The sequence below is a fragment of the Notechis scutatus genome, chromosome Z (assembly GCF_049901735.1).
Source record: "Notechis scutatus isolate UNSWTSFEM ecotype Mainland chromosome Z, rNotScu1.2, whole genome shotgun sequence".
In the NCBI taxonomy this organism is placed as follows: domain Eukaryota; kingdom Metazoa; phylum Chordata; class Lepidosauria; order Squamata; family Elapidae; genus Notechis; species Notechis scutatus.
The window spans coordinates 127410177-127425299 of record NC_142025.1 but is presented as its reverse complement, the minus strand read 5'-3'; the positions used below and the strand labels follow the sequence as shown (position 1 = coordinate 127425299).

Here is a 15123-nt window from a genome sequence, read left to right as displayed (position 1 = left end):
CTCATACCATAAAACTCTTCCAAGAGTAGAAACTTGGAACTGTTTTTATTATGAATACTAGGAGTTTGCCACAATGTGTTTATCTATCCTGTTTCCCTGAAAATACGATCTAGCCTGAAAGTAAGTTCTAGCTTGATTTTTACATGTGTACCCAATATAAGCCCTAGCCCCCAAATAAACTCTAATTAAGATCCTGGCCACGCACACCCTGAACACCTGTTTTGCTGGCCCATTTCTTCTGTAGCCAGCAAGGCTTGGAACTCTGTTATTAGCTACAGAGGCCTTCAGGAAAGCCTTGCTGGCCACAAAAGAAGTTCCTGAAGGCTTCTGCCAGTGAAAAGGAGGCCAGGGGCGAGTGATGTTAGTCAGTGGGTGACATCCTCCGAAAATAAGACCTGGTGCCTTTTTTGGTGGCTAAAAAAATATAAGACAGGGTCTTATTTTCGGGGAAACCTTCAGAAGCAAGCCCCCCAAAATCAGTCACTAGCATAATACAAAGATGAGGAAGAGGAAATGACATCACATATGCTATTATGTCATCAGGGCTCCTCATGAATCTTTTGGGCCATATTTATTTATTTACATTTATCAAATTTATACACTGCTCATCTTGCATTGTGAGGAGACACTGAGAAGTTTATAACATAAGCTCCTTATCAGTGATATCAACAAACTCAGCTGGGAGAACCCTTCTATGATATATGCAGGATTAATGTTTTCTTTGACAAACACAAGTAATTCAGCTTCCGACTGTCACCAAGTATTTTTAAAAACCTTTATTTGTTTACTTAATCCCTGGTCTTATTTCTTAAAAATCTGCAAAGGAGCAGAACAGAGTTTGGGGAACATACAGAAATGGGATGAAATCTACACATATCCAATCTTTTTTATTTGTTTCTCTGTATCAACCAGATGTGTTTTCCAGAGGATCTACAAAGATCAAGAATTTTAGGGACACTTATCTCACAATGGTTAGAGTGCAGTACCACAAGCTCCTTCTGCTGCAGCCAACTGCCTGCAATATGGCAGATCGAATCTTACCAGGCTCAAGGTTGACTCAGCCTTCCATCCTTCTGAGTGGGTAAAATTAAGACCCAAATTGTTGGGGGTAATATGCTGATCTGTAAAACGCTTAGAGAGGGCTGTAAAGCACTATAAAACAGTATATAAGTCTAAGTGCTATTGCTATTGATCATTTCATTATAGAATCCTACAATGAGAATGCACAAAGATCTGTGATCACCAAACACTGTTTGAACATTATGGTTTGAGAAGTATCTCCTATATCATCGTTCCTCTATATTGGGATGGGGTTGGGCAGAGAATAAGTTTGAAGCCTTCTCTGTTAGAGAAAGGATGAGAGGTAGTTTAGATAGAAGGCAAAATGGGTAGCATGGTAACCCTGCTACTGGTTTTGAGGAAACAAACAGGATGGACATGACAGAGAACTCTGGACTCTTGAAATTCAATGTAGAGAAAAGTAAAGTCCTACACTTAGGCAAGAAAAACCAAAAGTACACATAGAGACTGGGTGAAATCAGGCTTAATAGCAGTAACTGTGAAAGGGATCTTGGAGTCTTAGTGGACAACCTGCTAAATATGAGCCAGCAGTGTGCAGCAGTAGCCAAAAAAGCTAATTCAATCCTAAATTGCATTAACAGAGGGATACAATCAAGATCAAGTGAGGTACTAATACCACTCTATAAAGCCTTAGTAAGACCACACCTAGAGTACTGCATCCAGTTTTGGTCACCACATTATAAAAAAGATGTTGAGACTCTAGAAAAAGTAAAAAGAGAAAAAAGGAGAAGAGCAACCAGGATGATTAGGGGATTGGAGACTAAAATATATGAAGAACGGTTACAGGAAATGGGCATGGGTTGTCTAGTGAAGGACCAGGGGAGACACAATAGTGGTCTTGCAATATTTGAGGGGCTGCCACAGGGAGGAAGGGGTCAAGCTATTTTCTAAAGCACCCTAAGACAAGGAATGATGGATGGAAACTGAACAAGGAGAGATTTAATCTGGAAATAAGGAGAAACTTTCTGACAGTGAGAACAATCAAACAATGAAACAGCTTGCCCTCGGAAGTTGTGGGAGCGCCATCACTTGAGACTTTCAAGAAGAGATTGGACTGCCATTTGTCAGAAATGGTATAGGGTCTCCTGCTTGGGCAGGGGGTTGGACTAGATAAGCTACAAGTTCCCTTCCAACTCTGATTATCTGTTATCTGGACAGATGTGTAGGGTAGACATAATATCCTGGGAAAGTAAGGCTCTTACTTAGATAGCCATATAATATAGATTGGTCCTTGGAATCAATTATCATAGGAAATACAGCTCTCCAAAATGTAAATGTGGAGTAGACAAATAGAGAAAGAACTAAGTCTTACAAAGAACATGGTAACTCAATAGGTAATCTCACTTTTTACCCAATCTCTTTATCTTGGAGTACCGGATAAATAAATGGATCAATAGAAGACAACCACTAAGTAAAAGAAAGATGGTGAGGAAACTGATATCCAGTCTCCCAACACAGTAAATGTTAGAGCCTGGGAATTGCCATTTGGCAACTTCTTCAGGACCACAGTTGCTCCAATCTTGGAGTGATGATGGTGTGAGTCTCCTTGAATCCTCTTAACTGCAAAGAGTAGGAGGACAGAAAATTTAATGAGGGCTCTGCATTGAGTTATAGGAGGCCCCTAATCAAAGACTGAAAGAAAACACAGGCAGAAGATTTAAAAAAAGGAAACTCAGATTCAAATTCATCAATGTCAAAGTCCTCAGACGCTGGTCCAGCTGTTGCTTGCATGATCCCATCTTCGCTTTCTCTGGCTTGACCTCCAGTCGTCTTGAAGTTTTATGCACTCCAAGATTCTGGTTGCTTCTCAGCTCTGTCCTCCTTCGCAGGATGGCTCCGGAAAGTCACTTAAGTCCCTGCCAATGATCTCAGTAACTGGGGAGAGTAGTCAGAAAAAAGAAAAGGAGAGAGAGAGCCAATTTGAAGGAAAGCTCACCATACAGCAGCTTGTGAACTTACTAGGTGGCCTTAAACAAGCCACTGAAATTTCTGAGGCTTAGTCGGCAATGCTTGTCATTGTGGGAAATTTATTATGAGCAACAGTGCTGGAATCATAATTCCCAGGATCTATTTTGAACTAGGGTAGTGTGTTAACAGCCTGCCAGGTCCCTGTGAGTGGATAAAGGCCTTCTAATTCTCATATGTTAGTTGGCTGCTCCATTGCTGGCTTAAGTCAATCGTCTCGTGAGCAAAGTCTAAAAAGACAAGAAAACTCAGCAGAAACAGTGGGTAGCAATTTAAGTTTCATGCTCATGAGATCTGCAGGGATTTGAAGGGGAAAACCAAAGGAAATAACCAAACAGCCATTTTGAGGCCTAGAGTCTCAGATTTAGCTTCTCGTATCTCCAGGTACATGCACTGACAAAACAATTTTGATTGGCAGCCTCAAAATCATAATGTGGTCAATGCTTAGTTTGGTTTGGTTGGTTAACCTAACCATCATGGTTTGGAAATCATGATTTATAGCTTAACGCTGTGTAAGTCTAGAGTCAATGGCAAGGGTCTTCAAACTTGGCAAGTTTAAGACTTGTGGACTTCAACTCCCAGAATTTCTGAGCTAACATGACTGAGGAGGAATTCTGGGAATTGACGTCCACAAGTCCTAAAGCTGTCAAATTTGAAGACCCCTGATCAATGGCAATAGCTGGCAATCTTCAAAATACTATAAAGGGCTGGACTGAGTCTGTACTTGAATGGAAGACCACAGGAAAGTCCCAGATTCCTTCATCTATAATTCTGTTAAAATTCTTTGATATTGTGGCTAGACAATGCCCACTACCAATTGGTCAGTGATTCAAAGTTTAAGAGTATAGGTAGGGCTCAGCTAGAAGTTTAACTCAATGCCCAATACTTTGAAAATAAGCTTAAGGTTAATCCTATGCACACACTTGCGTGGAAGCTTATATTCAAATTCAGCCTGATTTGACCAGCTTCACAAATGATTATGAGTGTTGGCTCAATCATTCATCTATTTGAACAAGAAGTGGAAAGACTATAAATGCAATTTATTCTGGGCCAGCTGCCTTCTGTGGCCTGTCATTTTCTGTGGTGTCAGATTTTACACTGCCAGCCTCATTCTGCTACCTTTGCTAATTTATAAAACACAACTCTAACAAAATTGAGTCCTGCTGATAAGGAAGGCATTTTTTTCAAGTGAGGAAGCTTTCCAACTATCCTATTACAGGGCTACCACAGATCTGGACTGCAAAGCTCCAGATGACCACTAGATGGAAGCAAGAGAATTTTCTGTGTCTCGTTCCTGTCATTTTAGGGTGATCTTGATTTCTGCAGCTCTAATCTGAAAGTTTCCAGCAAGCATTCACACCAGGAGCCCTGGTAGCACAGGGGTTAGAATGCAGTATTGCAGACTAACTCTGCCCACAGTCAGGATTGAACTCCTAACTGGCTCAAGGTTGACTCAAACTTCCATTTGTTCAAAGTCATTAAAATGAGGACCCAGACTGTTGAGGGCAATATGTCAACATTGAAAACAGCTCTGAGAGTGCTATAAAGCACTATAGAGCAGTTTCTAAGTCTAAGTGTTACTGCTATTGCTATTCTGTGTCATTGTGACCTAATTTTGGCAGGGCTGGCTTTCCATATTTTGCATATAGAAAAAAAGAGGAAAATCCCATTATTTCTCTTAAACTGAAACTAAATCTTATTGAAAGCTTCACAAATCTACCTTTACCTTCTTCCAGTGTGATCCCATGGATAGGCAAGTTTTCCCGGAAGCCACTGCTGAACCCCGATTTCTCCAGTTCCTTGGAGCTAAACTCCTGGGATCCAAGGTCTGGATTTGTCCATTCTGGTGACCTTTCCCCACTGTGGGTTTCTCTCCGTCCTGGTGAATGAGGACTCTGTTGTGAACTAACAGGCTGGAAGTGTGGAGGGTGGCAATCTAAAGCATGAAGGTGGGTCAGGTTTGGAGGAGCAAGGCGGGGTACAGAGAGATTAATGCCCCCATAGGTCTCGCTGGGAGGGAAATGGAAGGCCGGGCTGTAATGGGGAGGGGTTGAGAATGAGCAAGGGCTCCAATTGGAGCCATAGGGGGAATAAGGTGGGGAACGCTCAGGACTGTAAGAGAAGGGAGGTCTGGAAGGGGAGAAATCCATGGCCCCTTGTGCTGGTGGTAGTGAAAAAGGAACATTTGGAGTGATATGTGGGAATGCATGGGGTGTGGAATCCAGATGTGGCTCTTCTTTGAAGATCACTAGAGATGAAGAGGAGAAGGTTGGCAGGGATCATCAAGCACATTTTAGCACTCAACCATACTCATCTCCCATCTTCCAGTTTTACTTACCAGGCAAATATTTGAAGCCTTGAGCTGGACTTCTTTTCCGGCGCCCATTGGAAATATAGAAGTATGTCTGAACAGGCCGTGAAACTCTCTTGTTGCTGTATTCAGGAACGGTGAGGGTCAGCAAAGCCTGTGGAAGGAGAAGAAAAGATGTCAAGGCAAGTAAATCCAACAGAGAAGTTAATCCCGCAATCTGGGTATGTTTTTTTCTTTAGATGTAAAGACTTTAGTACCCCAGAATTCTCAACAATGACCATGCTGAGGTATCCAAGGAATTGTGGAAGGTGAAGCCCACATATTTGAGAACAGCCAAATTAAGGAAACCAGGAACAGAATGCTGTGCTTCAATCACTGTCCATCATCTGCTGCTACATTTAAAAAATCCTACCTCATGGCTAGGAAAATTCTCTCCAATGTTGTCCCATAGATGATAGTGTATAACTCTCATTCTCACCTCTGTGCTTTTCAAGCGATTAACATTTGCTTCCTCTTCCCATTGGAGTTTTCCATCTGAAACCAAAAAAAAAGGAACTACCCTGTTTCCCTGAAAATACGACCTAGCCTGAAAGTAAGTCCTAGCTTGATTTTTTTTACATGTGTGCCCAATATAAGCCTTACCCCCAAAATAAGCCCTAATTAAGATCCTGCCTACTCCAGAGTGCATGGGTAAAAATTAAGCTAGTGTGGGGATGGGGGGCTGGAGCTGCCCTACTACTTACCTTTGGACAGTTATAGCCAGGCCTCGCACACTCCTACATCTGTCTTGCCGGCCCATTTCTGCAGTTGGCAAGGCTGGCAAGGCTTTCGTGAAGACTTCTGTAGCTGATAACAAAGCTCAAGATTGACCCAGAGCTCTGTTATCGGCTGCAGAGGCCTTCAAGAAAGCCTTGCCGGCCACAGAAGTTCCTGAAGGCCTCTGACAACAAAAAGGAGGCCGGGGGAAATGCACACAAGTGAGGTTAGTAAGTGGTTGACATCCCCCGAAAATAAGACCTGATGCCTTTTTTGGTGGCAAAAAAAAATAAGACAAGAGTCTTAACACGGTAGTTCACTGTGAGGCCAAAGGATGAGATACCTATTGTATATTGATTTAAGAGATGGAGACAGAGTTTTCTCAAAGAGTCATTTAATCCAGCCAACCCCTTCGTGAAGATTAAAAGCAGGAGATGATAAAAATAATCACAGCCCAAAATTTGTGTCCAGGAGTGGCCCATGATTGATGGTTTACTAAATCTGTCAATGTAGGTTTAGCTGTTAGAGATCACAACTACTATCATATTTACTCCTGAGAAAAATGGCCCTGAGTTTAAGACAATTCTATTTAAAAAAAAAAGGGTGACTAGAAAAACAATCTTGTGCTGTGCCAGTTTTCTGACCTTGTTAGCCCAACATTAGAACTTTCTGTGTGTATGTCTGTGTGTCTATGGAGAATCTCAACCATCCAGGTGATGACTGGGTCTCTCTGTTATTTGTGTGTGTGTGTGATGAATTGTTTGTGTTTGTGTGCATATTCTTTCTTTCTTTCTATCAGAAGCACCTTCAAACATATAATCTTCAATACTAAGCAAATAAAATAGGTATAAAATGGTTCACAAAAATATAGCAGGTATAAAAAGCATGTAAGATAAACAGGATTACATCTAAATGGCATTTGCCCAGAGAACATTTTCTTGCCAGTACAAGAGCTTCCTCCATACCATCCCACATTTTCTTTTTTTTAAGTCAGTGGTGTGTTTCAAATATTTTTACCACCAGTTCGATGGGCGTGGCTTGGTGGGTGCGCTTTGCACATGAGCACGCACCAAACATGCACTTTGCGCAGGCACAGAGGTGTGCTCACTCACCTCCTGCAAGCCTGCACTCTCCCTGATGCTTCAGCAGCTGCCGCGTGGCAATCTGCTGTGCCACGCAAAGCAGCTATGCTTCAAAAGCAGAAAATAAAGGTTAGTATGGGAGCCCAGCAGGCGGGTGGGCCCAACAGCAGAACGTTGGAGAGAACTGGTTCGGTCTCCGCTGCTCATCAGCACCACCGGCTTGGCAGAACCAGGCTGAACTACTAGAATACCACCACTGTTTTATATAAATTTTTATTAAAAGCTTTTAAAGAGAATAGAAATACCAACTAAAACAAATACAGACCCCAGAAAATGAAGAGAAAAAGAAGGAGAAAAAGAAAGAGACAAAGGTATGGAATGAAAAGTTGACTTTAGAATATAGAAGTTGACTTTTATTTAATCAAGGAAGTCAATTTAACCATCTCTGCAAATGTCATCATTGTCACCAAATATTCCTCCCTTCTAGGTAGTATGGAGTCTTTCCACATGTGAGCATGCAATGATGTCACTGCAGTTGTTGTATATCGCCTCCCATCCCCAGGTGCTTTCCAGCTTTCCTTGTTCATTTCTTTGTTTCCAAATGATTTTTCTATTCTCATCAACAAACACGACTTCCTCAATGTGCAGGCATTTATCTGGACAGGAAGACACATTCTCCAATTGAGCAAATGTGGTTTATTCAATTTGAATTCCATTCTTTTGCTCAGATAGTTTTCTGCCATGAAGCAGGGGAGGGAGGGAGGGAGGGAGGGAGGGAGGGAGGGAAGGAAGGAAGGAAGGAAGGAAGGAAGGAAGGAAGGAAGGAAGGAAGGAAGGAAGGAAGGAAGGAAGGAAGGAAGGAAGGAAGGAAGGAAAAAAAGAAGGAGGAAGTTGGAGGAAGGAAGGAAGGAAGGAAAAGAGGGAGGGAGTGGGAGGAAGGAAAGAAGGAAGCAAGGACGGAAAAGAGAGGGAGGGAGTGGGGAGAAGGAAAGAAGGAAGGAAGGAGAAGGGGAAGGGAGGAAAGGAAAGAAAGGAAAGGAAAGGAACCAGACCTCACTTACCAGGGCCTCTTTCAATGAAAACAACTTTTGATTCTGGCAGAAAATTGGCTCCACTAATGACCATATCTTCACCACCATGTACTGAGCAGGCGCTAAGACTGTAATGCTCTACTTGTGGGAGTTCTTGAGCTGAGCGCTGGGCTGCAAAAGAGGAACCAAAGAGACAAGTGGAACAGAGGCTAAAAGTCTTAGCTCTTTGACAGCGGAATTGGGGAGTGTGATTACAAGTCAATTTATCCACTGCACCCTGTAAATAAGAATTACTTCCTGAAACACCAACTTTCTCTTCCCTGCTTTCAAAAACTAATCGTTGTTCAAAGATCCTTTAAGCAAAATATAACACTCTTCTCAGGCAACAGATGTCATGCACTGTGATAAAACTGGAGAGTGCAAAGCAGTGTTTTTTTTTAAAGTAACAAACCCTGCTCAGATCTTTCCTAAGGCTTGTGAGATATTAGCAATTTCCCTTTGGAATCCCTCATGCAATTTTGGGAGAGTTAGTAAAATTGACATATGTGCATTTGAGGGTGTGCATGGGTGTATCTGTTTGTATACAAGTGTTCCTTGGCATACAATTATTTGTTTAGTGACCATTCAAAGTTAAAACAGCACTGAAAAAGTGACATGACCATTTTTCACACAACCGTTCCAAAATCCTCAGGGTCACATGATCAAAATTTGGACGGTTGACAACCGGTTCATATTTATGATGGTTGCAGTGCCCTGGGGTCATGTGATCAACTTTTGCGACTTTCTGACTAGCAAAATCAATGGGGAAGCCAGATTCACTTAACAACCGTGTTACTAACTTAATAATAGCAGTGATTTACTTAACCACTGCGGCAAGAAAAGACATAAAATGAAGCAAGACTCACTTAACAACTGTCTTGCATAGCAACATTTTGGGCTCAATTGTGGTTGTAAATTGAAGACTATCTGTGAACACATGCACACATTTTGGAGTAAATACTTCAAATTGATGGTCATTTTTCTTCACATTTTCAACTCCGGAGTTTTCCTAGATGTTTTAGCTCAGCACTGGGTAAAGGAGAGATATCTCCAGTCAAACTTTCAACAGGACTGGAGTTTCTGGAGCAGCTACCATGGATAGAAAGCTGAGATTGGTGATGGTGGGTGAGCACCAAGAGGTCCCCTCTCCAGTTCCACGTACCCATCACCCACAATGTGCAGTCAACAGCCTCAACTTTCCTTTGAACAAACTTGAGGACATGTCCAATGGTAGGATTCAACCGGTGTAACAACTACTTTGGTGAGCATGCAGCGTTTAAAAACTGCCCATTTTCAGCACTAAAACTTACCTTCTAACACAGCCCCAGTGAGTAAAACAGCTGATTCACATGGCAATCTGCTGTGCCATGTGAATCAGCTGAGCTGCAAAGCATGCAAATATAGGACAGACTAGGGCAGGGGCGAGTGGGCAGAGCCAACTGATTACCAGAACTACCAGTTCTCCCAAACCAGTCCAAAACAGCTGAATCCCACCCATGGACATGTTTATGGAGATTCTCAGTCATCCAGGTCATGGCTGTCCCAAAGGAGCTTTTTTTCCAGAGGCAACTGGACTTTCTGGTTTTTCTTTGAAGGTGTTTTGTTTCTCATCCAAGAAGCTTCTTCACCTTTGGGACAATCTTGAGAACAGACCCCAGCAGTCAAATTTTACCCTGAGATAGCAAGCAATACTCACAACATTCAATGGGCACAGAAGCCATCTGGATGGACACCACTTTGCCATTTCCTTGTGGGACATGGACCCGAAATACCAGCCGTACCCGTGTGTTTTTGCGCCCAATATCCGTCTCGCCTTTGCGCAGCTCGATGTCTGAATTACGCAGTTTTAGGATTCCGGCACAGTCGATACTGGAGGGTTGGGGAGTGGGGAGGAAAAGATCCAGAATCAGACAAAAAAAAAAAAAACAGACAATGATCAAATGACAATCTTCTGCTGAATCAAGCAATATTTATTTTTAAAGGAAAGAAAGAAACATTGCTTCTCTCGTCAGTTCTGGTCCTGTCTTAGGCATGAAAACTGGCGGGGTGACTTTGGAACAATCATTCTCTCTCAGTGCAACCCATCTCACAGGACTATTGTTCTGGAGAAAATAGGAGAAGGAAGAAGTATTATGCATGGCTAAAACATATGAAGAATGATTGCGTGTGGTGTGTCTAGTTTAATAAAAAGATTGGGTGTGTCTAGTTTAATAAAAAGAAGGACTAGGAGTGACATGATAGCAGTGTTCCACTAGTTAAGGGGCTGCCACAAAGAAGAGGGAGTCAATCTATTCTCCAAAGGTAGGACAATAAGTAATGGATGGAGACTAATCAAGGAGAGAAGCAACTTAGAACCAAGAAGAAATTTCCTTACAGTTAAAACTATTAATCAGTGGAACAACTTGTCTCCAGAAGTTGTGGGCACTCCAACCGTGGAAGTTTGTAAGAAGAGATTGTACAACCATTTGTCTGAAATGGTATAGGAGAAGGAGGTGGAAGACCTCTTTATTCTGGTTCCAGGGCTCATAACAAGGTCTTCCAAACTAGCCCATGGGGAAAAAATGGAAAAGGGAAATTTGAAGTATCTTCAACTTAAAATTGGATCGCCCATGGTATTAACCAAGGACCATTTTAGATAACTGGAATATTTTAATTGCATTCTCCCCAGTGAATAAATTTAAAGCAGCCATGGGGGAAAAAGAGGATGAAACAGAATGGAGCCTGGAAAAGAGGTTATTTATTTATTTATTTTTATCTCACCTTTATTATTTTTTTAATAAATAACTCAAGGCAACACACACAATACTTCTTCCTCCTCCTATATTCCCCACAACAAGCCTGTGAAATGGGTCACACTGAGAGAGAATGATTGGCCCAAAGTCATCCAGTCAATTTCATGCCTAAAACAGGACTAGAACTCACAATTTCTTAGTTTTTGGCCTAGCACCTTAACTACTACATCAAATTGATCAAATTATCTTTAATCTTTTAGAAATAACACAGCATAACTTTTTAAGGTGCACAATAATATAATGATTGATAGTGAGGTGAATTATTACTCTGGATCATTAGATGGAGCTGTAACTGTATGTTGTATTAGATTTTATAGGGTACTATTGCAATTTATTGTTGCATTGATTCTGGCTACTGTTCTTGTACACCATTTAGAGTCATCTGACTGAATCAAACTATCAGTTCAATCATTCATGCAATCAATCAATGTCTAAAGCCAAGACTATTCTTTTATTATATTATACAGATAGTTCTCACCAATCATCTTTGGGACTGGCAACTCCACCACTAAGTAACATCATAAAGTGAAGTATTATGTGATCATACCTGATTTAACAATAGTTCCAATGGTGGTCATTAGTAAATCACCGCATGCTATTAAGCATGATGTCACATGACAGTGACTTGCAACTTCCTGTCAGGTTCCCCCCACTGACTGCTGTTGGAAGTGGGTTGTGGAAGTAGCAAAGAGAGATCATGTGACCAGGGGATAGTGGTATCGTGAATCCTTGCCTTTTGTAGGCTATATCCCTATTATATTCAATTCATCAAGATTCAATGGGTTTATGAATACTTTGGAAGATAGGGATAGCCAAGAGAAAAATCCACAACAAATTGCCAGCCATTGGTTATTGACACACATGCTTTGCCAGTTTTTTAACTGGCTTTTTTATGTCAAATCAAGATCAAGTGAGGTACTAATATCACTCTATAAAGCCTTAGTAAGACCATACCTAGAATACGGCATCCAGTTTTGGTCACCACATTATAAAAAAGATGTTGAGACTCTAGACAAAGTGCAGAGAAGAGCAACCAAGATGATTAGGGGATTGGAGGCTAAAATGAACAGTTGCAGGAACTGGGTATGGCTAGTCTAGTGAAGAGAAGGACCAGGGGAGACATGATAGCAGTGTTTCAATATTTGAGGGGCTGCCACAGAGGGGAAGGGGGTCAAGCTATTTTCCAAAGCACCTGAAGGCCAGACAAGGAATAATGGATGGAAACTGAACAAGGAGAGATTCAACCTGGAAATAAGGATAAATTTTCTGACAGTGAAAACGATCAACCAATGGAATAGCTTGTCTTCAGAAGTTGTGGGAGCTTCATCACTGGAGGCTTTCAAGAAGAGACTGGACTGCCATTTGTCAGAAATGATTTAAGGTCTCCTGCTTGAGCAGAGGGTTGGATTAGATGACCAACAAGGTCCCCTCCAACTCTGTTAATATGTTTACAAAGGCTAAGAAGAGAATTTTCAAGCCCTTTAGTCACTTATCTTTAAGTGTTTAGTCTATGCTTATGTATTTTTTCTTTTCCTCTTTCATTTATATTTTATGTATTAATTTTGCCATTTTGAATCTTGCTAACTCAGATCATTTTGTTTTTTATATATGAAATGGACTGAAGGTGTCATTTTTAGGTTCTTCTCTTTCTCCTTATCGAAAAAAAAATTAAAAAAGGAAAACAAAACCATAAGATTGAGAAAGGTCCATATCTTTGTTCATATTTATATCATCACCATCATCATCATCATCATCATCATCATCATCATCATCATCATCATCATCATCATCATCACTACCATCATCCAGATGGACAAGTCCTCTCTTCATCTCTCCACCTTTTTGCGCCCAAAGGAACCTTACTTGGCTGCCATGTTGTTCTCGGGCAGCAGAGACATCTCAAGAACTTTGGTTCCATTGATGATAGATTCGTAACTCGTGGTGGCCACCATTTTTCCAGTGATGCGATGCACCTGGTAGAAAGCGTGAGGACGTAGGTTCCGCTCATCCGCTGTTCCAATGAACATTTGTAATGTCAGGGGTTTTTCATTGTAACCTAAAAACTTGATGGAAAAGACAAGAAAGTCATCAGCTCATCTCTTTACCCCCCCAACCACAAATTATTTGTAATAAAACAAAAATATCTATGTGTCTGTATGACACATACTTCCACATGTCAAACATTTGGGGAGGACAATGCATCAAGACCTGGCAATGATTCTCAGAAAGAGATTTCTAAATCTAATATTCCAACTGTTGTAAAATACATAATTTTAATGTGACTTTGCTCCTGGTTGATTGGCTGTGGGTTTTATTTTGTAAGGGGTGGGGTGGGGGGGAGGAATTCCCTTTTGTTCTTGATACAGGTAGTCCTTGACTTACAAATACAATTGAGTCTAAATTTTCTGTTCCTAAGTGAGACAGTTGCTAAGTGAGTTTTGTCCCATTTTACGACCTTTCTTGCCACAGTTGTTAAGTGAATCACTGCAATTGTTGAGTTGTTAAGTGAACCTGGCTTCCTCATTGATTTTGCTTGTCAGCAAGTCTCAAAAGTTGATCACATGACCCCAGGACATTGTCAGCGTTCCAAAGAAACTTCCAATTTCAATTCAGCACTCAGAGACAAAGTCCACCCAAGTAAGAATTTATTAAAGAAGTCATGTGGGAAAACCTGAATCTGAAACTTCCAGGTTTTCCCTTCCCCAAGTGAAAATCAAAGATCCATCTCCTGCACCCATCAGTCCATCACATGGCCCAATCAAACATCGTTCTATCCAAAACCAAACCTTCACTCACTCCCATCCAGGTGCAGGCTGAGATGTCCTTGACTTGTGAGAAGAATGTTGTTGAGTCTAATCTACTACTCACTAAGAATTCCTCCCTCCCAAATTCTCAGGCACTAACTGTGGCAGCCTCGAAGCTTTTAAAAAAATATATGGCTAATAAAATATGGCTTCCACGGCTGGTAGACATTACAACTCTCATAAATACTATTACCAAGCCTCAGAATTATGATGACGTGACCAATGGGGATTCTGCAATGGTCGTAAGTGTGAAAAATGGACACCTTTTTCAGTGTCGTCGTAACTTCAGTCATTAAATGAAAGGTTGTAAGTCAAGAACTACCTGTAATCATTTGGATATGCTAATTTATTTTTGTAGTGAGGATGTTTGTTTTTGTACACTGTCCAGAATTATCAAAGCATAATAAGATCCTTCCTGGATCCTAACCCGAACCATCTATTCCAGAATTTGTTCTCACAGTGATCTACCAACCACACAAGGCAGAAGATAGCAATAGCACTTAGACTTATATACCACTTTACAGTGCTTTACAGCCCTCTATAGGCAGTTTGAAGGATTAAAGCATATTGCCTTCATCAATTTGGGTCCTCACTGTATCCACCTCAGAAGGATGGAAGTCAATCTTAACCCTGGTGAGATTTGAACTGCAAAATTGCAGGCAACCGGCAGGCAGTGGAAGTAGCTTGCGGTACTGAACTTTAATCACTGCGCCACCATAGCTCATAGTCATCTTCAAGAGCCGGCTGCCAACAATTCAGAAGTTTGACTCCCACCAGCTCATGGTTGACTCAGCCTTCCATCCTTCTGAGGTCAGTAAAATGAGGACCCAGATTGTTGGGGGGCAATAGGCTGACTCTGTAAACTGCTTAGAGAGGACTGTAAAAGTACAGTGAAGTGGGGTATAAGTGTAAGTGCTATTGCTACTGCTATCTGCCAATGCTATTAAGGCTGATAGCAAACTGATCCTCATGACTTCCATGAATTTTTGAAGCCTGTCAAGTGTCTAGACAGCACATCTCATAGTATCTAATTCCAAATTTTAATTACATTTTTATAGAGGTAGTCCTCACAACAGTTCATTTAGTGACTGTTCAAAATTACAACCTCACTGAAAAAAGCAAGTTATAACAATTTTCACCCTTATGACCATTGTAGAATCTTCATGCTCACGTGATCAAAATTCATCCACTTGGCAACTGACTCATATTTATGATGATTGCAGTGACTTGGGGTCATGTGGTCCCCTTTTGTGACCTTCTGAG

General features: G+C 41.2%; 1 protein-coding gene across 1 annotated transcript in view; it reads right to left on the bottom strand.

The window, feature by feature from the left end:
* Positions 1-761: 761 nt before the first annotated feature.
* Positions 762-15123, bottom strand: part of NFATC4 (nuclear factor of activated T cells 4) — a 46390-nt gene continuing 32028 nt past the window's right edge. Inside the window, exons 4-10 of the mRNA XM_026687671.2 lie at positions 12920-13119; positions 9961-10133; positions 8256-8396; positions 5835-5890; positions 5384-5510; positions 4772-5293; positions 762-2955 (exon numbers count right to left, since the gene is read on the bottom strand). Coding sequence (XP_026543456.1) covers positions 2888-2955; positions 4772-5293; positions 5384-5510; positions 5835-5890; positions 8256-8396; positions 9961-10133; positions 12920-13119 — 1287 coding nt within the window. The 3' untranslated portion in view covers positions 762-2887. The remainder of the gene's footprint in view (positions 2956-4771; positions 5294-5383; positions 5511-5834; positions 5891-8255; positions 8397-9960; positions 10134-12919; positions 13120-15123) is intronic.